Source organism: Schistocerca gregaria, chromosome 4, assembly GCF_023897955.1.
Source record: "Schistocerca gregaria isolate iqSchGreg1 chromosome 4, iqSchGreg1.2, whole genome shotgun sequence".
Lineage (NCBI taxonomy): Eukaryota > Metazoa > Arthropoda > Insecta > Orthoptera > Acrididae > Schistocerca > Schistocerca gregaria.
In genome coordinates this window covers 350,949,213-350,974,508 of record NC_064923.1, presented here as the reverse complement: position 1 = coordinate 350,974,508, position 25,296 = coordinate 350,949,213, and the positions used below count along the sequence as shown (strand labels likewise).

The 25,296-nt window shown below is 40.5% G+C and overlaps 1 protein-coding gene across 2 annotated transcripts in view; it reads left to right on the top strand.

Moving 5' to 3' along the window:
* The first annotated feature begins 5,049 nt into the window (after positions 1-5,049).
* The window catches only part of LOC126267019 (ribokinase-like), a 63,780-nt gene continuing 43,533 nt past the window's right edge, over positions 5,050-25,296 (top strand). The window contains exons 1-3 of one of the 2 annotated variants that reach the window (XM_049971791.1): positions 5,050-5,382; positions 5,473-5,605; positions 18,164-18,290. In XM_049971791.1, coding sequence (XP_049827748.1) covers positions 5,330-5,382; positions 5,473-5,605; positions 18,164-18,290 — 313 coding nt within the window. In that variant the 5' untranslated portion in view covers positions 5,050-5,329. The remainder of the gene's footprint in view (positions 5,383-5,472; positions 5,606-18,163; positions 18,291-25,296) is intronic. The other variant, XM_049971792.1, reaches the window with a different exon arrangement.

The following is a 25,296-nucleotide window of genomic DNA, read 5'->3' as shown; positions in this document are numbered from 1 at the left end:
CTTTTTCTTCAAAATTGTGCTTTACCCTAGTAGTCAGATGTAGTGCTGCTGTTGTTGTATATTTGCCTTTCCAGAAACTATACTGTACATCTGTGTACAGTTCATAAATTTCAATGTAATTACGGATTTTGTCTTTCACCGCAATCACAATAACTTTAGCAAAGATTGGAAAGATCGAGATTGGTCTAAAGCTTGCTACCATGCCTATTTCAGCCATTTTAGAAACTGGCACTGTCCTTTCTAGTTTCAGAAAATCTGGAAATACATCAGCAAAGAATCACTCAGCAATTACCATAGTAAATGCTCCAGCAATTTCATAGATTGTTTTAATAAGTACAGCAACCAACAACTTACTTATGTATTTTTTTTTATTTGAGCTAACACCTGTTTTGGACTTTGTCCCATCTTCAGCTAGCATAATACATATTTGAGTTTTCAGTTAGTGCATAGTTACATAAGACAAAAGATTCAAATATGAATTGCGCTAACTGAAGACAGGTGAAAGCCCAAAACATGTATCCAGTTAAATATAAATACATGATAAAGTGGCCGGTTGCCACATTCATTAAAATAATAAAATCCTCACCTACAGAGTTCAACAGCCAGTAAAATGGATGAAGTATTGAATTTCTTAGACAATTTCGTTGAGGATATCACTGGTTACCCCTAACATACACTCCTGGAAATTGAAATAAGAACACCGTGAATTCATTGTCCCAGGAAGGGGAAACTTTATTGACACATTCCTGGGGTCAGATACATCACATGATCACACTAACAGAACCACAGGCACATAGACACAGGCAACAGAGCAAGCACAATGTCAGCACTAGTACAGTGTATATCCACCTTTCGCAGCAATGCAGGCTGCTATTCTCCCATGGAGACGATCGTAGAGATGCTGGATGTAGTCCTGTGGAACGGCTTGCCATGCCATTTCCACCTGGCGCCTCAGTTGGACCAGCGTTTGTGCTGGACATGCAGACCGCGTGAGACGACGCTTCATCCAGTCCCAAACATGCTCAATGGGGGACAGATCCAGAGATCTTGCTGGCCAGGGTAGTTGACTTACATCTTCTAGAGCACGTTGGGTGGCACGGAATACATGCGGACGTGCATTGTCCTGTTGGAACAGCAAGTTCCCTTGCCGGCCTAGGAATGGTAGAACGATGGGTTCGATGATGGTTTGGATGTACCGTGCACTATTCAGTGTCCCCTCGACGATCACCAGAGGTGTACGGCCAGTGTAGGAGATCGCTCCCCACACCATGATGCCGGGTGTTGGCCCTGTGTGCCTCGGTCGTATGCAGTCCTGATTGTGGCGCTCACCTGCACGGCGCCAAACACGCATACGACCATCATTGGCACCAAGGCAGAAGCGACTCTCATCGCTGAAGACGACACGTCTCCATTCGTCCCTTCATTCACGCCTGTCGCGACATCACTGGAGGCGGGCTGCACGATGTTGGGGCGTGAGCGGAAGACGGCCTAACGGTGTGCGGGATCGTAGCCCAGCTTCATGGAGAGGGTTTCGAATGGTCCTCGCCGATACCCCAGGAGCAAAAGTGTCCCTAATTTGCTGGGAAGTGGCGGTACGGTCCCCTACGGCACTGCGTAGGATCCTACGGTCTTGGCGTGCATCCGTGCGTCGCTGCGGTCTGGTCCCAGGTCGACGGGCACGTACACCTTCCGCCGACCACTGGCGACAACATCGATGTACTGTGGAAACCTCACGCCCCACGTGTTGAGCAATTCGGCGGTACGTCCACCCTGCCTCCGGTATGCCCACTATACGCCCTCGCTCAAAGTCCGTCAACTGCACATACGGTTCACGTCCACGCTGTCGCGGCATGCTACCAGTGTTAAAGACTGTGATGGAGCTCCGTATGCCACGGCAAACTGGCTGACACTGACGGCGGCGGTGCACAAATGCTGCGCAGCTAGCGCCATTCGACGGCCAACACCGCGGTTCCTGGTGTGTCCGCTGTGCCGTGCGTGTGATCATTGCTTGTACAGCCCTTTCGCAGTGTCCGGAGCAAGTATGGTGGGTCTGACACACCGGTGTCAATGTGTTCTTTTTTTCCATTTCCAGGAGTGTATATCCTGACTGTCAGAAGACTTGTAAGATTTTACAATCATAATCTTTTTTATTATTGTTATTTTAATTTATAATTTCCCTCTAGTTCATTGTGGTGCACCTTTTATCATATCCTCTAGCAGCTGCAAGGCCTATATTCAGGTCTGGAATTGTATTTCTAGTGTTTTCCACAGTGTCGATAAAATAATTGTGTCAGTCATCTAGACTCTACAGTTGCAGTCACCTGTAAAGAAATATTGTGTGAAAAAAAAAATTCTGCACAAACATTCTGTCAGATCTTGATGAGGTTTCAAAGATATCTAAAGACTGGCAACTTACTATAAATACTCAGAAATGAAACATTTTGCACTGTTTTTCATGGGCACAATAGTAATTAGTCACAATAGGGATCAGCCAGCTTACAAAAAAATGTTGATGCAACAATTTGCATGTATACCATACGAAATGGAATGAACACTTATGTTCAGACTTTGGTAGCAGACACCTGTTCATTTTCAGAGTGCTAGAAAAATCCAGTCAACGTCAAAGTCTACAAAGGGAACTGATTATAAAACACTCATGTACCCTTCCCAGAAAACTGTGCCAAGTGTGTGGGATGTCTTCCATAAAAGACTGATAATGGATGATGAACGTACACAAAGAAGGGCAGCACAAAAGAACACAGGTTTTGCCTGACCCATTATGATGAAAAAATTGAACCAGCAGATGTTTTAAGACAGAAGCCAATTATCCTTTGAAAGCCCACCTGCAAAGCTTCAAGAACCATCTTTAAGTCCTGAATCTAGTAATTTACTACAATCACCTTTGTATTGCTTCCACAGAGATCACGAAGAAAATCTTATACTAATAACAGCAGGCACAGAGACGTTTAAGCAGTCATCCTTCCTGCATGCGTTATGTGCATAACTTGTGAAATTGGAAGTACCACCTAGCCTATTTCATGTCGTTTATAGTGGTTTGCAGGGTATAGATGTAGATTTTGTACTTGAATGAAACTGATATATGTTCCTAGGCATATCCTGTTAACCGCATTACATTTTGGCTTTTCTAAAGGATGCTTTACAAGGAAAGTCATAAAAGTCTTCAATAGTCAAAAAATTTATACTGTCTATATATTCTGTGTCATTGCCAAAGCATTTATTATATATTGTATTGTTATCTGTTGTATTATACTTACAAATTAACATATAATACAATTCATTAAATCTCATTTGTGTGCATTCAATCTTACCTCCGTGGCAGAAAGTAGAGAGTCACACTATCAGACAGCATCAAGGGAATGAAACTAACCTTGGAGTAGGGGGAGACAACATGTGGGGTCCCGCAAGGTTCAGTACTGTATCTGCTCTTGTTATTAATCAACATGAAGTATCGTTCAGTGAAATTAACATACTAAGCAAGAGTCCAAACTCAACCTTACCAGATACTCCTCAAACAATAGCTAAATAGGCCTACGACTGTTTAACAGCAAAAGTGTAGAAGTTAATATCACAAAGATCGTATTATACAAATTCAAATAACCGAAACTGTTTGAACGAAAAATCGTCATTAATGGTCATATACTAAATAAAAGTGTTGAATAAAAATCTTTGGGGTCTGATGGGATAAGAAGGTAATACGGAGTCAAAACACGGATAAGTTAATAAAGAATCTCAGATTGGTGTGAATTCCTACAAATATATCTCATTATTTTATTGAATGATAGCTCCAGATTTGGTACTGTCGTTTCTGCAGTTCCAGTTATGGATATCTAGTATTCAAGACAAAATGTTGTTAAAATAACATTAAGGTACTCATTACACTTAGCTAAAGACAAGGATGTTGTCTTACTGTCTTTAGATATACGTAATGTTGTCTTCTTCTGAGTATATTCCCTCTGTTTTATCTTAAGGAATTAGGTTCCGTTTTCAATCTAGTTAAAGGAAATAAAGTAGGCCTTTTTATTCAGCAGAACTGGCATGTAAGAATATCATATGAAGTAGATATCCGCACACCATGTAGGAGTGTCTTTAAGGATCTTGGAATTTTATTCATCTATTTGCCAATAAATTGATTTGCACGATCTCAGTACAAGATCTGTGCACTCTGGTGCAAAGCTATTGAACAACTTCGGATCAACCATAAAGTAAGAAGTCGAAAATACCTATCAATTCGAAATCAAATTAATATCACAATTTCTAAGGCACTTCCTCAAATTATGTGATTATCTTGATTCAAGAACTGAAAATTCCTGTTAGCTACAAGGCCAGTAGCAGTGTATACTGTCAGACTTTGTGACAAGTAGTAATTTATTTTAAATACTCTGTTGTTGGTGATAATTTACCTCTGTATGTTATTCGACAGTAAAAATTCTGATTCAGTGTAGTTATTTTCTTTGAAAAGTACAGATGTAGTCAAGTACATAATAAGATACCGATGGAAAATAAACAGTAGCTATATAATATAACTGAGGAGGCAGAAGTTTTTCCGAGAATCAGCTTTCTTTCTAATTTAGGACATTGCATTTGCTGGCACAGACACGAATAGTGCTAGCTGTGACTGTGGTACAATGCGGTAGAGTCATGCTTAATTATTGACATTGGGTGCAGATTAAGTTTCCGCAACTCCCATGTCTTTTATTAATGCGTACCTTGACTCACTCCACACACTTGCAGGTTCCCCTTCTAATGGGATCTAGCGAACGAAATGAATTATTTTATATATTTCGTTATTGACATTCCGTGGGCCACTAAAGGGTGTTGGAGAACTACATGTAAGATCCTCAACGTAAATGGTGTTAGTAGCTTCAGGAAAGTTAGCAATGCCTGATACTAACAAAATTAGCATAGCAAGGTGCGTTAAATAACAATTCGGAATCATTACTGACTGTGCACCCTACCATGTAGGAATGGATTGGCGCCAGCAATTATTGCATACAAGAAAACACTCGAGATTTATTTTGCGAGGGCTTTATTGCCGTTCAACATTTCTCAAGGCAACAATCTGAGAGCATCACATTGTCATTAACATGTTAATCATAGGAAAGTATATGTTGAGACTTAATTACACAAGTGGCGCATTTTCCGAAGGACACCATCTTTGACGTGTAATTAGTGTCAGAGCGCGAATACAAATTTAGACATTACTGTGGTCGTAAACAGTGTCATTGTTGGTTATCGCTCTAGAGATGTGCGATAACCTCTTACGTAAACGGCGAAGATAACGTTTAAAGACGTCGAACTTATAGTTGCGATGGCGAATCCAGAAATTGTGATTGTAGGTTCCTGTATGATAGATCTTTGCTGGTAATGAGGAAACCTGTTCACATTTTCTTGTACTTAATACTATTCAACGAGTATAGCATATTCATTTCCTTTCTATTTCTTTCATTACAGTTACGTGTCACGCTTACCAAGATCGAGCGAGACACTGGAAGGTTACAAATTTAAGAAAGGTTTTGGAGGAAAAGGTGCAAATCAGTGTGTATCAGCTGCTAGATTGGGAGCTCGAACAGGACTAGTAGCTCGCGTAAGTATTTGTGACATGCTTTTGTTTTTGAGATAGAGTACAGAGTTGATTCAAGGTTCCTATGTAAATACTTCGTAAATATTTCATAATTCTCGAAATGAAAACGGATAATGTGTCTAATACATCGATTTTATGAATGCGATTAAGATTGAGGCAGCATTAGTCATAAAGATAAGTATGATTGTAGATCAGAAATTGATTTCATAGATCAATACCGGTACATGGATTGCACAGAACTTCCAAATAAACGTTAGCTATTCTGCAATTTTCGCTAATTTCCAGCAGTCTATTTTTATTTTGTGAAGTGGAGTTCCTTTTTATATTTCACAACCTTTTAGCGTTATATTAACGATTTTCAGTATAGCCTAAGAGCGATATATATGCACTAGGCCCATTCAGTACAAATGAATTACAGTGAACTGTACTATTGACAACAGTTTAGATTAATACACTTGTGATCCTCCTTATCAGAGAGGAAAGAAATGCAAAAGACAGAGAAATGTAGGAAAATCAGTGACACATAAGCTTTTATAAGAAGGTAACTTAACATTCGTTATCTTACATTTTCATTACTCTGACTTTTGTCAGGTGATAGATTATTTAAATTCAGCAGTGCCCATGAAAAGAAAAATCTGTTCTGCCAAAACAACATCTGAATATCTCAGACATTACCAGCTTTAAATACAAACTAGCAGAGGGGAAGTGGGATTCTGTGTACCAGGTGAAGAGTGTGAAAAATAAAATGACTTGTTCAACCCCGTTGTGACTTACTGGCTAGTTTTGCCTTGTCAGAGAAATCCGGAAGATAGTAAAGCATGAATGCACAAATATTCAGCATTAGACAATATTTCTATTTATTTATGTATTCATTCATCTGTAGACAAATTTATTTGTATGGATGTCATAATTGTACTCGTATACACTGATCAGCGAGAAAATTATGACCACCTACTTAGTAGCAGATATATCCACCTTTGACACAGATAACAGCAGTGATGCCTCATGACATGGAAGCAGTGAGGCCTTGGTGGGTCACTGGAGGGAGTTAGCACACTCAAGTCACCTAATTCCCATAAATTATGGGTAGGGGGCCAATGACCTCTGATGCTACTTTCAATCACAGCCCAAATTTGTTCAATCAGGTTCAGGTCTGACGAGTTGGGGGTACATTACATCAATTGGAACTCACAATTGTGTTCATTGACCCACTCCATCACACTCTTGGCCTTGTGACTGGCATATTATCTAGTTGAGAAAGGCACTGCCATCAGGAAACATGATAATCATGTAGAGATGTAAGTGGTCTGCAACCAGTGTATGATACTCCTTGGCTGTCATGGTGCTTTGCATGAGCTCCACTGAACCATTGGATGCCTACGAGAATGTTTCCCAGAGTGTAATGGAATTGCCACCAGCTTGTTTCCATCCCACAGTATAGGTGTCAAGGAGCTGTTCCTGTGATAGACGACAGATTCTCACCCTCTCATTGGTATGTCGATGATGTTATTGGGATTTATCAGACCATGCAGTATTCTGCCACTGCACTAATGTCTATGCCGATGGTCACCTGACCATTTCAGTTGAAGTTGCCAATGTTGTGGTGTTAACATTAACTAATACATGGGTTGTCAGCTGGGGAGGCCCAGTGCGTAATATTCAGTGCACTGGTGTGTTCAGACATACTTGTACTCTGCCCAGCATTAAAGTCTAATGTTAGTACCACAGTACATCACCTTTCCTGTCCAGCGTACAATAGTCGGCATCAGTAAAGCCCCCCAACTCCACAACATCTGGATGTAGTTTCACCTTGTGTTGAAGACACTCGCCACAGCACTTCTGGAAGATCCAAAAGTCATTCATTTTCCTAAATGCTCGTGCCAAGCCTCCAGGCCATCACAATCTGCCTGTGGTCAAATTCAGAGTGATTGTGCACCTTCCACATTCTGCACACAGAGAGCACGGTCACTGATACTACGGGCACCATGCATGTGTGTGACTGGCAGTCATTCTTCACTAGGTGACATTGCTAACATCTGTTTGGGTTTATAATTGTAGTAGGTCGGTGTCATAATGTTCTTGCTGATGAGTGTTTATGCATTTAAGTTATAATAGAGGTGTGTAAGATAATGGAAAAAGTGGGCTATACATAAGAAATTAGTAATAAAAATATATGTATACACAATGTGCCACTCTATTACATAAAGCAGAAGAGAAATTTATCATAAGGGTACCCCATGGTTTTGTATTGCATGGTGTAAATTACAAACTACAATATATCATGTTGCTTATGAGCATATTCCATTCTCTTTGTCTACTTTGTAATTTGTCAACCAACTTTTTTTAAAGATATGTTTTAAATTAATAGAGTTCCTTTATGTTTTCAATCTCCTTTGACAGTTTGTTGTATCGTGACTCCTTGGTAACACATAGTGGTTTGGATCTTTGCTCTGTTCATTCAGACCAGCTACAATCAATCACTGTATCTGGGTTGCTGAAATAAAAAAACTGCAGTTTGGAATATGTATTCACTTGGAACTGTCAGAATACCCCCCTTTTTTAATAGCCTAATGCAATGGACTCTTTTATGACTCATGCTCATTATTCTGATGGCTCAGTTTTGCACTTCAGATACATTTTCCTCATTCTGAGCATTTGCACTGCAGAATATTATGCCATAACTGATGTTAGTATGTTGCTTTTAGGTGTAAGTTATTACACATTGTGAGTAGTGTTCGTAATGCATAGCATGCTGTGCTTATTCTTTTTCCAAGTACCCTGTTATGCTCATCCCATTTTAATTGTTGATCAACATACATACTTAAATATTTTGTGCAAGCTACGCACTGTATAATTTCATTATGTATTTTAAGTTTTGATATGTTCGGTTTTTTATTTATGTATAAGTTCATGTTGTTAATCTTTTTTTTACATTAAAAGTTACTTAATTGTTATTTGACCTGTTGCAAACTGCCATAAATGCCGTTTCAGCTTTTACTTTTAACATTTCTGGTGTCCTTTCTGTGATTATGATGTTGCTGTCATCAGCAAATAGCACAGGTTTTGCCTGAGTGACCCATAGCAGAAAGTCATTAATGTAAATGAGAACAGTATTGGGCCTAATGTGCTCCCTTGAGGAACTTCAATGTTCAAATTGTTCTGGGTCTGAAAGATGCTCCACAATATAAGTTGAGGCATTTGAAATTTGGGATATCTGCACACCATTTCTTCAGGGTAAGACCTAAAGCATTTATGTACTCCCCCCTCCCCCCCCCCCCAGTATTCCTAGTGCTTCAATTTTACCTAAAAGTATTTCATGATCGGCTGTGTCAAATGCTTTACTGAGGTCTAGGGCTTCTGAAATTACTTTTGTAAATTTTGTTATAGCAGCTGCTTTTTCCAGTCCAGATCTGAAACGCAAAAGTTTATGTTTATTTAAATAATCCACAAGTGTGTTTTACAGAATAGTTTGTTATTTTTGAAAAGGAAGGCAGTAATGACACAGGTCTGTAATTTTTTATAATTCTCCATATTTACTGTGTCACCTTTTTATGTGTGGCAAGAACTTTTGCCTGTTTTAGATAATCCGGGAAGCAACCTGATGAGAATGACTCATTTATGAACATGTTAGGGGTACTTTTATGCTGTTAATGCAGTATTTTAGTAGACACATTGGGACTTAGTCTAGACCCAAGGACCTTAAATGTATGTGCAATCCTACTGATTTCCTCCCCAGTGGGTGGTCAGCAGCTACTTAGTAAGAGGTACATTATTATTTGTAGCTGTATGTTCTATTTTTGGATGCTTTTTTGCAGTTTGGTTGCTGTGTTACTAATCTAGTTGTTTACAAAGTTATGCAGGTCCTTAGTTATCTGTTAAACTATTTGTATTTCAAATTTTTTTTTTATTCATCTGCTTTGGCTTTGCATTACTAGTAGTCTAAATGAACTTGCTTTTATTGTTTTAGTTCTGTATGGTCTTATCATTTTGGATTCTTGTTGCTCCCTGCAACAGTTTTCTGTATGTTCTACTGTACCTGAGAAAGAACTTCAAGATGGCTGGGTCAATCTTATTTTCTTTAATAGAACTGATATATTTGAGAGATCCAGTGGATTTTCTGATACTTTTTGTTGCCCAGTTCCTTCTACTAGATTCCCCAACAGAATGTACAATGTTAGGAAATTTCTTCTCAAATTTTAATCTGAATATGTTCATGAATTTGTCAAATTTTTCATTTACCTGTGGTCCTGAATATACTTCTGACCATGTCTACCTAGTCATCTGCATTGCAAATTTGCACCTCATTTATTTTGAAAACGCCCTTCTGTAGCTAAGCACATTTGTTTGTTTCTTTGTGGGTATTTTGAGTTCTGCAATTTGACCAAAATGGTCTGATACCGCACGGGTTTTGACAGCTACCTACAACATCTAGTTTGATGGCTGGTAGAATATGGTCAGTAATTGAGTATGAGTGAATCATTGTTCATGTGGCATTTGTTACCTGTTGTGAGTTATCATAACTGTTCAGGACATTCAAGAATCTGTTGCTGACTTCTTATGCTTTCATCATATCGATATTTAAATGTTCACAAATAACAATATGTCCTTTAGGATTATGTACCTTAACTAGCACTTGTGTTAGGTTTTGACATCACCTTTAGAAGACCTATATAAGCATAGTATAAACATTTTTTAGTGTATTTTGTTCTTGTAACTCTATTACTGAGAGCTCAAAATGCTTTTCTTCACTGAGAGAAATCATGTCACTTATAACTACGAATTGGAGGTCACTATTAACATAAATGCATGAGAGTCCATCCCTCTTTAATATTGTGCTATAGTAACAAGATAAGTCATAAGAAGGTGAAACTACATTCCCAAGTTTAGTTCCTTTACACCAGTTTTCAGTAATGCAGACAACCAAGCTGTCTGTGGCTTTCCAGTTAAATTTCTAATTGTTGCATTTTGTCACTTATTGATTGGACCCTCCAGTGAAATACAGTTAAATAATTAAAGTTACTTATTTTCGGCATTCCCTCTTCTTTTCTTCTATTAAAAAAATCCTTTCACTCACACTGCCCAGGGTTGCCACGGATCCTAGACATCAGGAAATTACAAATACATCAGGGAAATTTGTAAAAAAAAAAAAAAAAAAAAAAAAAAAAAAAAAAACTGGGAAGATCTAGTCCCCCCCCCCCCCCCCTTCCTCAATAGATGAAATGGTTTGTTTACAGTGGTGTCGTACATCGTCGCATGCTTGTGCAGCTGAATATGTGTGCTGCTTCCCTACTCCCTCATTACTACTGCTTCTCCCCTTCCCACTGGTCGCCTCAGCTTTCACTCAGTGCTGCCATCACTTCTTGTCAGTAGCCTAGCAGCTGCCGACAAGAATCATGAGGAGTGGTTTGTTTGGATCTGATTCTCGTAGCAGGTAGATGTAGTGGCCTTAGACAGTGGTCATGTGTGCATGAGTTGTGTCTGATTGTGTGAATGAGTGTGTGCTCTCATTTTCTGACAAAGGTTATGGCAGAAAATTGAGTTGTGAGAGGATGATTGTCTTTTCTATGCTGAGTTGCTACTTATCCACATTATTGATTCTCAGAGTATTTGAACAAGTTATCTGTTGCATGGCTTGATCACTGTGGTCTCATTTCATCAATATGCTTTCTGTGGCTCATGAATAGCTAGTCACATAAGTGGATTTCCAAGATGGACCAAAATTGCAGACCATTTCTGTAGGTATCTGTGATAGGTCAGGCCTGCTGATCTGAAGCCATTTGCTTCCCACTAATGTGCAGGCCCTGTTCATTGGCTCTAGTCTCATTGATCTACCCACAGGCTGGGTCTGTTTGTGTGTGATGTAATGCAGTGTATTTTGGTGGCTTATCCATGTACCTGGGACTGTAGTGCTTTTAGCAGACCAGAGGCCATGGCTGACGGATTTCAGGAACTTCAACTGTCTCATCACAAGTATGTTGTGCAGTGTGGTATTTTATGGACTTTTATTTGTTCTAGTACATTTTGGCACTTCAAAGATACTTTATGTGTCAGAAAGTATGGGCGATAGGAAGAAGAGAATTATGTCAGTTGCTGGCGGTTTGTACAATATATACTCAAATATTTCTTGAAAGGAAAATCACACAATACCAGTAAAATAATAGATATAATGAAGTGGGCAATAACCGAAAATAACAAGCGTAGTAGAATCAACATTTTATTGGAAGTCGCCTACAGTTTTACTTTACATAATTCTCCCCCTCCTTACACAATTTTTTCAAGAGGCTTACTTTTTCCTGAGGTTATTTCTCAAATCAGTGAAGGTATTTTAAGTCTGTCTTATGACTTCAAGGAAATGCATATTTTTGTCACCAAATGTGTTTTGTTTTATTGAAATAAAATAACATTAGTGGTCTTAATGAAACACATATATTATTTGGCTTGTTTTTTCATCTAAAACAGTTCATTGCAAAAGATGTTGCTGTTATACCTAAGATTTTTGCTCACATCAGGAATGCTTTCAAGTTTTTTTAATAGGTATTTCCTTGTTTGCACTATTGTTTCTTGTACCATAGCTGCAAAGACAGATTGTCAAATTACATCTTAACTTACGATTGAGATCTCAAAACTTGTCAGGGAAAAATCCTAAAATTTGTCTGGAAATCAGGGAAATGTCAGGGAATTTCACACGGGCAACCCTGCTTCGACATGCCAGTTCTTTTACAGTTGCTGCCAATGCTGCTGTGCTGTTGATTCTTGCCCTGCTTGTGGTAATGACACCGTTGTTCTTCTCCTTTTGTCCATTTCACTGTATCTTGGGTCTTCTGGTCCTACTGATTTTACATTTGTTGTTGTTACTGCTGTTATTGTAGCTGTTGATGCTGACACTGATTCCCCTTCTGCCAATGTTATTAAAGCTGCTTCATTTACAGCTGTTGCTTCTGTGGCGTCTACATGAATGAGAGCAGGCTTATCTTCAATAACCAGTTACTGGTTACATACTTGAGTGGAGCCTCTTCTGCATGAGTGTTCTGTTGCTCCCAGTAGAATTGTAGTGCATATTTTACTGTTTATGTAAATAGTTTTCATTAACACAACAGGTTTTTTTTTTTACGTAAGTAGGTTTTGCCTTTCCTGTTTAAGTGCATTCCATGTTTTGTGAAGCACATTTGTTTCAAATCAATTGTATCAAGGAAAAAAAAACATTATCCATAGATATGCAGATTATTTTGGTAAACCCTGTTGGCTTTCTGGATTACTTGTTTACACAAGGCCATTCCGTTACATCGTGCCTATGACGTAACCCTATTACAATACCTTTTTGATCTTTTATTCTGTTTAGTGTCTTCAGCATCCCCCTATGAACCATGGAACTTGCCATTGATGGGGAGGCTTGCGTGCCTCAGTGATACAGATAGCTGTACCATAGGTGCAACCACAACGGAGGGGTATCTGTTGAGAGGCCAGATAAATGTGTGGTTCCTTAAGAGGGGCAGCAGTCTTTTCAGTAGTTGTAGGGGGGAACAGTCTGGATGATTGACTGATCTGGCCTTGTAACACTAACCAAAATGTCCTTGCTGTGCTGGTACTGTGAATCGCTGAAAGCAAGGGGAAACTACACCCGAAATTTTTCCCAAGGACATGCAGCTTTACTGTAGGTTTAAATGATGATGGTATACTCTTGAGTAAAATATTCTGAAGGTAAAATAGTCCCCCATTCAGATCTCTGGGGAAGACTACTCAGGAGGACATTGTTATCAGGAGAAAGAAAACTGGCATTCTACGGATCAGAGCATGGAATGTCAGATCCCTTGATCGGGCAGGTAGGTTAGAAAATTTAAAAAGGGTAATGGATAGATTAAAGTTATATATAGTGTGAGTTAGTGAAGTTCGGTGGCAGGAGGAACAAGACTTCTGGTCAGGTGAATACAGGGTTATAAATACAAAATCAAATAGGACTAATGCAGGAATAGGTTTAACAATGAATTTAAAAAAAAAATGAGTGCAGGTAAACTACTACAAACACCATAGTGAACGTATTAAGGTGGCCAAGGTAGACACGAAGCCCACGCCTACCACAGTAGTACATATATATCAACTAGGTCAGCAGGTGATGAAGAGATTGATGAAATGTATGATGAGATAAAAGAAATTATTCAGGTAGTGAAGGGAGACAAAAATTTTGTAGTCATGGGGGACTGGAATTCGACTGTAGGAAAAGGAACAGAAGGAAAGAGGAAGCCGCCTGGTAGAGTTTTGCACAGAGCATAACTTAATCATAGCTAACGCTTGGTTCAAGAATCATGAAAGAAGGTTGTATACATGGGAAAGGCCTGGAGATTCTGGAAGGTTTCAGATAGATTATATAATGGTAAGACAGAGATTCAGGAACGAGGTTTTAAATTGTAAGACATTTCCAGGTGCAGATGTGGACTCTGACCACAATCTATTGGTTATGAACTGTAGATTACAACTGAAGAAACTGCAAAAAGATGGAAAATTTATGGAGATGGGACCTGGTTAAACTGATAGAATCAGAGGTTGTACAGAGTTTCAGGGAGAGCATTAGGGAACGATTGATGGGAATGGGGGAAAGAAATACAGTAGAAGAAGAATGGGCAGCTTTGAGGGATGAAATAGTGAAAGCAGCAGAGGATCAAGTTGGTAAAAAGATGAGGGCTAATAGAAATCCTTGGGCAACAGAAGATATATTGAATTTAATCGATGAAAGGAGAAAATATAAAAATGCAGTAAATGAGGCAGGCAAAAAGTAATACAAACATCTCAAAAATGAGATCAACAGGAAGTGCAAAATGGCTAAGCAGGGATGGCTAGAGGACAAATGCAAGGATGTAGAGGCATATCTCACTAGGGGTAAGATGATACTGCTTACATGAAAATTAAAGAGACCTTTGGAGAAAAGAGAACCACTTGTATGACTATCAAGAGCTCAGATGGAAACCTAGTTCTAAGCAAAGGAGGGAAAGCAGAAAGGTGGAAGGAGTATATAGGGGGTCTATACAGGGGCAATGTACTTTAGGACAATATTATGGAAATGGATGAGAATGTAGATGAAGATGAAGTGGGAGATATGATACTGCGTGAAAAGTTTGACAGAGCACTGAAAGACCTGAGTCAAAACAAGGCCCGGGGAGTAGACAACATTCCATTAGAACTACTGACAGCCTTGGGAGAGCCAGCTCTGACAAAACTCTACCATCTGGTGAGCAAGATGTATGAGACAAGTGAAATACCCTCAGACTTCAAGAAGAATATAATAATTTCAATCCCAAAGAAAGCAGGTGTTGACAGATATGAAAATTATCAAACTATCAGTTTAATAAGTCACAACTGCAAAATACTAAGACACATTCTTTACAGACGAATGGAAAAACTGGTAGAAGTCGATCTCTGGGAAGATCAGTTTGGATTCTGTAGAAATGTTGGAACATGTGAGGCAATACTGACCTTACACCTTATCTTAGAAAATAGATTAAGGAAAGGCAAACCTATGTTTCTGTAATTTGTAGACTTAGAGAAAGCATTTGACAATATTCACTGGAAAACTCTTTCAAATTCTGAAGGCAGCAAGGGTAAAATACAGGGAGCGAAAGACTATGTGCAATTTGTACAGAAACCAGATGGCAGTTATGAGTCGAAGGGCATGAAAGGGAAGTGACTGAGACAGGGTTGTAGCCTATCCCCGATGTTATTCAATCTGTATATTGAGCTAGCAGTAAAGGAAAAGAAAAGAAAAAGAAAAATTCAGAGTAGGTATTAAAATCCTCGGAGAAGAAATAAAAACAGTGAGGTTTGCCGAAGACATTGTAATTCTGTCAGACAGAGCAAATGAGTTGGAAGAGCAGTTGAACAGAATGGACATTGTCTTGGAAGGAGGATATAAGATGAACATCAACAAAAGGAAAACGGAGATGATGGAATGTAGTTGAATTAAGTCGGGTGATGCTGAGGGAATCAGATTAATTGCTATTTGGGGAGCAAAATAACTAATGATGGTCGAAATAGAGAGGATATAAAATGTAGATTGACAATGACAAGGAAAGTGTTTCTGAAGAAGAGAAATTTGTTAACATCAAGTAGAGGTTTAAGTGTCAGGAAGTCGTTTATGAAAGTATTTGTATGGAGTGTATCCATGTATGGAATTGAAACATGGATGATAGATAATTTGGACAAGAAGAGAATAGAAGCTTTCAAAATGTGGTGCTGCAGAAGAATGCTGAAGATTAGATGAGTAGATAACATTACTAATGAGGAGGTGTTGTATAGAATTGGGTAGAAGAGAAATTTATGGCACAACTTGACTAGAAGAAGGGATCGATTGGTAGGACATGTTCTGAGACATCAAGGGGTCACCAATTTAGTATTTGAGGGCAGTGTGGAGGGTAAAAACCACAGAGGGAGACGAAGAGATGAATACACTAAACAGATTCAGAAGAATGTAGGTTGCATGCAGTGGGTACTGGGAGATGAAGAAGCTTGCACAGGTTAGAGTAGCATGGAGAGCTGCATAAAACCAGTATGTGGACTGAAGATCACAACAACAACAGTCTCTTCAGTTTTTGAGTAGCTTCAAAAGCACTTTTTATGTACGTCATTTGCACCACAGAATATTACTATGCACTGCTTTTGCAATGGTAGATTTCTATAATGACAGACTTTTAAAATTTCTTCCATCAGTCCTCCCTGATAGTGTAGTGTTTCAGCTAAGCCTCTTCTGTTACTGTCTAAATAGAAGACAACATCCATTGTTTTGTTATCCACAATGCCTCGTCCTAATATATCTCAATTAATATGCACTTCACATCCAATTGGTCACTTGGGGTGATTGTTTTCATTGTGAGCATCATTTCACACATTCAAAAGTTTTTGTCTACATCACACATAAATGGAATTAAGCATCCTTTTCTATGATTGTGACTGGGAAAATTAGATTTTCTATCATTCGCTGTATTAGGATTTATTATACCAAACATTTCACTGTCTGTGGCTAGATTAATAACTTCGTTTTTTCATGTTATATACCCAGGTATTTGTATGAATTGGCTGATTCCAACTGTGACTTATTGATATATTAGGCATTCAATACTACTTTTTTTCATTTTGTGAAGTGCAAAAAGTCTATAATTGGCTCTAATATTGTCTGCAAGATCATTATTATACAAGCTGAGCTGCATGGGTCCCAACTCATTTCCCTGGGGAACACCTGAAGTTGCTGCTACAATCTGTTGCTGACTCTTCTTTCAAGATAACGTGCTGCATCCTCCCTACAAGGAAATAATCAATTGACTCACAAATTTCTTATTATATCCCACACATCAGACTTTTGATAATTAGCACTTATGTGCTGCTGAGTAAAAAGCTTTTTGAAAGACAAAAAATTCTGCATATAATTTGAGAAAAGTGTGAGTTGCATTTCACATGATTGATGTTTTCAGAATCCCTGCTGGTTGTTATGGAGGTGGTCATTCCATTCAAGACATTTCATTATGTTTGGGTTCAAAATGTGTTATAAGATTTTACAACTAACGGATTTCATGGATATTGGATGGTAGTTCTGTGGATTGGTCTTCTAGTAGTCAGGTGTAAGTTGTACTTTTCTTCCAACCATTGGGCTTTTCTTGGGGGGGGGGGGGGGTTAGTGGTATATTGTAGTTAAAAGAGGGATTGGCTCAACTGCTTTTTTCATAAAGAGTTTGATAGGGATTCCATTGGACCCTGGAGTTTTGTTCTAACAATTTTGACTGTTTTTCAGCCCTGCTGAAACTAATATGTTTCATTTATCTGTGCAGTAGTACAAGTATTAAACTGGGATATTACTTGTGGGTTTTTCATTGGAAATAAACATTTGAAAATGGAATCCAGCATTTCTCCTTTTGCTACCTTCATTTTCAGTTTGTGACTCATCCATAAGTGTCTGGACTCTTAACTTGGGTGTCAATAACAGTATTTACATATGACCAGAATTTCTTCTGGTTTTGTGAGAAATCTTTTGATAATATTCTGCTACTGTAATCATTGAAGGCTTCGTGCATTGTCCTCTTTTCAGCCAAATGTGTTCCTTTCAGCATCTCTCTATCTGTAGATCTGTGCTATATTCTCCACCATTGTGCAGTACCGTCAAAGAGATCAGATCTATTTTTTACCAGCGGATCTAATATATTTTCATCGGGAATGTGTTTCCAAATGATCTGTTCTAGGCAGTTTTTAGAGAAGACACAGAATTCTGTTTAAAAATTATCATTACTTGATTGAACAAAACTGTATTAAAAGTATATGCCATTAATGTTATGTTCCACTGCCCTCCTGCATTACAACTTATTGAGCATCTATATGTTTCTGATACTGTTTATGGAATCTCAAAGGTGTCCTTATAGTGTCCCATTACACCCTTGGCAGAAAAAAGTAAAGAAAAAAGAAGTGGCAGAGTAATTTAAGCTTTTTGTAGCATTACCAGTGTAGTGATGATTTAAGGAGAAAAATGCAGTTCTATGAAAGCAGTCATTTAAAACAGATGATATTTTGTTTATATGTTCACTTTTACAGTTGGGTGATGATGTGTTCGCAAAGGAGTACCTCGAGGAGCTACAGAATGGTGGGATTAATACAAAGCATGTCACAGTTACGAAAGGTGTCTCCAGTGGAATGGCCCAGATAACAGTGGCTGATAGTGGTCAGTATCATGACTGTATATTGAATCATAACTGCTCAGCCCTGGACACAACAATGATTATTGTTTTGAGAAGAATCTGCTGCTAACTGAAAAGCATGCTCATAGAAATGCTTGTGTTGATAAAAGTTTAAAATATTTTTTTTGTTTTTTAGTTCAGTGTCGAGCAGTTTTGTCCATTTGTCTTTGTGCACTCTCGTCCTCACTATGAAGTGGGTCTTTCTCCTCTGGTGGTCTTACTGACCTGCTCTTCCTTTTTGGTCTTCCCTAACCCATCCCTCCATCCTACCTGGCAAAGAAGCTGTATGTTCCAAAATCTACATAGTATTCAGTTTTACTTTTCTGTGTGTGCATCAGTAGTACTACAAATTTCTCTTTTGAAGATAAATACTGGCCAGCAATTCTGCTTCGTAATTTGCTAGTTTAGTGTGTTGTTCAGGTCAGTGGAAGGGCCTGACTCCACCCGTCGGCTTGGACACACAACATAATTGTAGTGTGATGTGCAACATTAGTGAGATGCAGCAAGTTTGAAATGGATTGTGTTTGAAGAGTGCATGTTGGAGTAAGCAGTGGCACATTATGGGGTGCTTATGTTTCTAAATTGTTTTTGAGTGATATTACTCAGCATTGGACTTAGTGCTGAGTGTCACTCAATGTTGTGGGAGTTTGTTTTTGTTGCTTTCATAGTGTGTTATTTCGATGCTATTAGTTATTGGCTGCAGATTTGTTTTTGGTTCTGAAATTGTTAGATTGCCATGTTGTTAATAGTTTGAAAGTTATTTTATTTGTTTGTTTATTTTAATGGATGTTAAACAAAATTTACTAATCATTTGTTGGTTGCTGCTGTGGATGACAGTAAGGTGTATACACTTGAATTTCTACAATTATATGGCCTCTTGGTGGAATGTGTGAAGTGGTGTTAGCAGTGTGCAGGAATGAAGTTGCTGCTTCTCAAACCAGAGATGAGTGGATGTGGCAGTTTTCGATGTTTTTAGTAATGATTGTGTGTGTGTGTGTGTGTGTGTGTGTGTGTGTGTGTGTGTGTGTGTGTGTGTGTGTGTGTGTGTGTTTGTTTGTTTGTTCTCAAGGATTTCATGGTTGTTATATTTCGTTTGTGTTTGGTTTGGAATGGTAATGTTATCCTTAATATTGTATGTTTAACTTGCCCTGACCTAAACCTCTTACTTCCTTCAGTTACTCCATTAGTTTTGTTTTTCGTCAGAGTGAAATACTTCGCATCTTTATATCTTTGTTCGCAGGTGTGACATTCTGGTCTCCTTATTGTGTGTGCTGGAAATAGATGTCCGCCATCTAGATGACATCACAGGTTAAAGTGGATTGGCAGATTCAGGAACTTCCATATTGCCTCTGTTCAGTCCAATGCTTTCTTCTCGTTGGAGCTCTCTCATTCAAGAGAAAATAGGATTGCCTGCCCAGAATGAATGATCCAGTAGTTAACCGCCATGCCGAATTGGATACACTGGTTTCTGTCAGATCAGTAAAGTTAATCACTATTTGGGCTGTTCAGTATTTGAAAGGGTGACTTCCCAAGTATGCTGCGTGCTGTTGACAATTTTCCCTTTGCCATTACGGCAGAGGCAATAGGAGTGGTGGAGGTATAATGTCCCTGATCACCACTCTCTCTGCCAAAGTCCTGGATTAAATCCCAAACCTCTCTGCAGTGTCTCATGAAGTGAGGGCATACAGCACTGTTGACGGTGATCCATCTGTCAGATGGGGACGTTAAGCATGGTGGAGCCCTTGGTGCTCTTCGAGAGGAGTAGGTTATGTGCCAGCAGCAGGTTTCACCTCCAACACAAAATAGGCGCACACACCATTACAGTTGTCTACTCTCAGCAGATATGGTTACACATTCAGTTTTCATAATTTCTGAAGGAAAGGTTTCTGCAGGCACAGAGGATAGGAAAAATCTTTCCAGTTAGACAACCGAACATGGCCTTCAGAGCCTCCCTGCTATTCATGCCACATGACTTCACTTTTTAATGATCATGAGTTATTTTTTACACATACATATATCAGTGTGTAGGCAAATAATTTGACAATTGCCATGATATGTAACATCTGGTACAACTGCCGTGTGTCCATTCAGTTCTGATAATGTTGTTAAGCTTTGCATAGAACATTAGACAGGCAGTCAGCGAAGTGTCATACACACTTGTCCATATTCTGCACGTAATTATCAGTGACATTGTGGGTATGTGCAGATTTAGATATTTACTATATTTATTTGCAAGACCGAAATTGAAAGGAGCCTCATGTTGGAGAAGTAAAATTTTCAGTACAAAAAATTTGATTTTTATATATATTGATTTGAATCCAAAAGAAGTCAATAACACCATTAAAGTAATCAATGTCAGTCCTCTGAAAATGGACCTCTTGTCAGTGTGTGGAAATAATAATATACAGACTGAAGCAGTGAGAGAAAATTTGTACCAAGATCGAGGATCAAACTCGGGTCTCGTACTAGACAGGTCTGTTAGCCACTAAACCATGTCACCACAGTGGTTCACTCAACTGCATGGATTACCCTGGCACACCTCCCCCTTCAATCCAAATTCTCACTGCCTTCCCAGTCTACTGTAAATTCCCCCTTACACACCACTGTGCCAAGGTGGCTTAGTGGCTAACCCACCTGCCTAGTAAGCAGGAGACCTGGGTTCAAATCCTGACCAAGGTATAAATTTTCGCACACCACTTCAGATGGTTTGCATAAAATCATATCTGTAGGAGACCAACAAAGTATCTGAAGTTGTCATTTCATTTGAAATAACATTGGCCCAACAAGAGGCCCTTCTCTAAATATCACAGCTGTGTATATAATGCTTCACAAAATAGTATCTCCAGAATTTTACAGGCATTTCAAGGAGCTCAGATGAGCTCTGTATAAGAAAGAACATTTTTTGAGTACAATCATACCAAATGAGACAAGTGGTCCCTTTTTCCTTAGAGCTGTAAATGCCTACAAATGTTACCTATTTGCAGTTGGCACCATAAAATGCCAGCTACCAGCTGACGTTACTGTAGAAACAAAAACCTACAGCTACAACATGTGTTAACTCTGCTGTTACTGCTAGAAATGAAAAAAGAGAATTTGCTGTGTATACATGTGACTGGATAAATATCTTAAAGAGTAGCTAACAAAGTACTTCACATAACTAAATATATCCACTTTGAGTTCATCATTCACTGCAAAGACAGTGTTCGTTGCAAAATGGAAATTGATGGAAATGAATTTCTGCACCACATCTTTCCCAAAGGAAATGGACCCATTACAGTTTTCTGTGCAGTAATGCCAGCAGGGATGACAACACAATGCCAAGATTATCTTTTAAAAAAACATCAAGACATATTGCAAAGAGGAATAAAAAGACAATCCGTGTCCTGAAACAGAATGAGGCTCTGAAGCAGAACCTCAAGTCAGTGACAATGGTGATCCTGAGGAAGAACCTGATCAGCCAGATATTCCAGAAGAAGAGGCAAAATTGCTGGTTGTGAACAAATTTGAACCCCTTTGGACACAAGTAATTTAAAAGTAGAAAATCAGATCTTTTGGCAACTATAAAATCATTGATCTCAGTAATCTAATTTTGAAAGTTTTTGTGTATTCAAAATTTGAGGTAGTTTTGGGCCCATTAATTGGTTCAGAATCCAAATTTAGTCTCAAAGTTGCCATAATATACAATAAAAATACCAGTATTGTGCCATAAGAGTTGCTGTGCAGGGTACACAAATTGTTATCAATTTGGGGCCAATTTATTTGGCTTTAAATTTTTGTACGCTGTAACAAGGGTGTTGTAGTAACACGGTTCACGTTTTCCGTCACACTTCACATAGCATAGACCGGGAACTGTCTGCTATACATGCCCGATGTGAACTGACTGGGCACAGCCCATGCTGCCTGAGTTGTTGTTGTTGTTGTTGTTCCGACGGCAGAGGTCGTGGTCGAATTCTCGCGTGCCCTCTGGTGGACGGGACTGTACTTGTGGCAACTACTGTCTGTGACGTGCCATGCAGATGTGCACCTCCCATGATATTTGTGGTGGCTACTACACTGCTCCTCCTTCGGGGGGTGAAGCCACTGTGATCCACTGCGTCGTGCAGGAGCGATGACCTCCACAACCATCGTAAGGCTGGAGTCGAGGGGATCTGCCAACCCTCGAGCTGGAACCTCTGGTACGGTTGGAAGTGACCCACACGAAGAGGCCCCCGTCATCCCACTGCCGAAGCCCAGGACAGAACGGTAGACAAGCCGTCGAACTCTGGATCCTGGTCCACTTCGGGAGGGGCAAGACCCAGTGGCGGGGACGATGGGGAAGGGACGACCACAGGTGAACCAGCCTCCCGAGAAACCGGGTCTGCGAGGGGGGCCGGCTCTTACCGGGGCATCTTTAATGATGGGGATGCCGGTGCTGGAGCTACTGGACGCCGCCAAGGCTGAGAACCATCGCAGTGTGGTGGAGTCACAGGGGGGAGGAGCGGTAGTGGCCCCTGAGAAAACAATACGGGTGCCAGCAATGGGGAAACCGGTGCCTGAGGGATCGGAAGGTGGGTGCCCAAACATGGACATAGCTGATTTTGGTGATGACGTACCTCCTACCTGATGGAAAACCGGGTATTCGTTTTGTGAAGACTGGCAAGGAACAGGCCGGAGGAGGTGCAGCAGAGTCCTAGGTTGGAGCTCGTGGAGGAGCTCTGCGGGGCTGTGCTCTCCCATCGATGTGGTCTGGTATGCCGTCAGGAAAAACGTCAACGCCTCCTCCACAGGAAATTCATGTACATACTTTTTCATCTGTGTCTTAAATGTGCGCACCATGCGCTCAGCTTCCCCGTTCGATTGTGGATGAAAGGGGGGAAAGCACGCGTGCCGAATGCCGAAGTGCCTACAAAAATCCTGAAAGGTCTGCGTAATAAACTGAGTTCCATTGTCCGAGACCAGGGTGACTGGCAGACTTTCCACTGAAAAGACTTTTGCTAGTGCCTGGATTGCAACTTCTGAAATGGTTGAGGAGCAGCGAACCACATATGGGAATCGGGAATAAGCATCAATGACAATAAGCCAAAAGCCATTGAGAAACGGGCCTGCAAAATCGATGTGAACGCATTCCCATGCCTGGGTTGCAGGCGGCCATGAAGAGAACGCTGACCTGGGAGATGCCTGTTGGCTCGCACACTGGGAACAGGCGGCCACCAAGTGCTCAGTTTCTCTGACAATACCGGGCCAGTACACATGTCTGCGAGCCAAGGTTTTAGTACGGGAAAGATCTCAGTGCCCCTCATATAATAACATGAGGACTTCCCTTCGCAAACTTGCAGGAACAACCACACGAGGAGCTGTATCATCGGTAGCCAGAAGGAGAACTCCGTCCAAGACGGAGAGGCGGTCTCATAGAACAAAATAATTACGAAGAGGGTCCGAGGCCCAGCCTGGAGGTCGGGATGACCACCCCTGATGAACGAGGTGAACTACTTCCCGGAGAACTGGGTCAGCTGCCGTTTCCCTGGCGACTCTAGAACTAGTGATCGGGACACCACATCCAAATGAAAACACATAATCTCCTCCCAATCGAACTTAGGATCTGGGCCCACAGGAACACGGGAAAGAGCGTTGGCATTGGCATGCTGTCCGGTAGGGCGAAAATTAATGTCATAATGGTACTTAGAGAGGAACAAGGCCCAGTGCTGTAGTCTGTGGGCCGCCCTATCTGGAATCTGAGAGGCGGGGCCAAATAACGATATTAATGGCTTATGGTCAGTGATTAACAGAAACTCAGTGCCATACATGAAAGGGTAAAACTGGGTAACAGCGTAGACAATGGCCAAAGCCTCTTTTTCCACCTGGGAATAATGGGCTTGCACAGGACTAAGAGTTTTAGACGCAAACGCCAGTGGCTGCTCGGAGCCATCCGCGTTGTGATGGACCAGGACTGCCCCACCCCATACTGCGAAGCATCTGTAGCCAGGACCAACATCTTATTGGGGTCAAAAGTAGCCAAACAAGGCGAGGACGTGAGGAGGCCCTTCAACGAGGTGAACGCTCGCTCCCATACAGGTGACCAATCAAAAGGAACACCCTTGCGCAGAAGGCAGTACAGAGGGCGGGCTGTGGTGGAAGCCCTGGGAGTGAACTGGTGGTAATAGGCAATCTTGACTGAAAAAGCTTGTAACTCCTTCAGCGAAGCAGGCCGCGGAAGGTCGACGATACCTTGGACCTAACTTCCCAGCGGCTGGACGCTATGCCGAGAGATGGTGTAGCCCGCATACTCAATGGACAGTTGGAAGAAGTTTGCCTTACGTAGATTGCAACGCAAGCCCACAGACCTGAATTTGAGAAAGAGGGTGCAAATGTTCCTTCGTGCTGCGGCTAGTGACAATTATGTCATCCAGTAATTAATACAATGAGGGATTGTCGATGTGACGTGCTCAAGAGAATGCTGGAATATCGCCAGGGCACTGGATATTCCGAAGGCTAACCGCTGGTATTGGTAAAGGCCAAAAGGGGTGTTGACGACCGCCAGCCGTTTGGAGTCCTCATCAAGTGGTATCTGATGATAAGCCTCCGAAAAATCGATTTTCGTAAAATATTGGCCACAAAGACATAATTTTCCAGAGGGTTTCCTGACCATAACGAGGGGTGAAGCCCACTTACGAGAAGAAATGGGAAGAAAAACCCCGAGGGCTGTCAGCCTGTCTAGCTCATCTTTTACCTGAGGGCAGAGAGCCAAGGGGATCTGCCTCGCTCATAGAAAACGCATGCGAGCCGACGCCTTCAATGTTAAGTGCGCTTCAAAGTCTGGAACATGCCCCAGGCCCTCCTAAAAGATGTCCATAAAGTCAAAGATTAAAGATTCCAGTGATTGATAGGGAACGTCTTCGGAGACCAACTGTATGGTGTCCACGATAGAAAAACTGAAAGTTTGAAAGGCATCCAAGCCAAAAAGGTTAGCGGAGCTCGCATCACTGACAACAATAAAAGTAAGAGGCTGAGTGA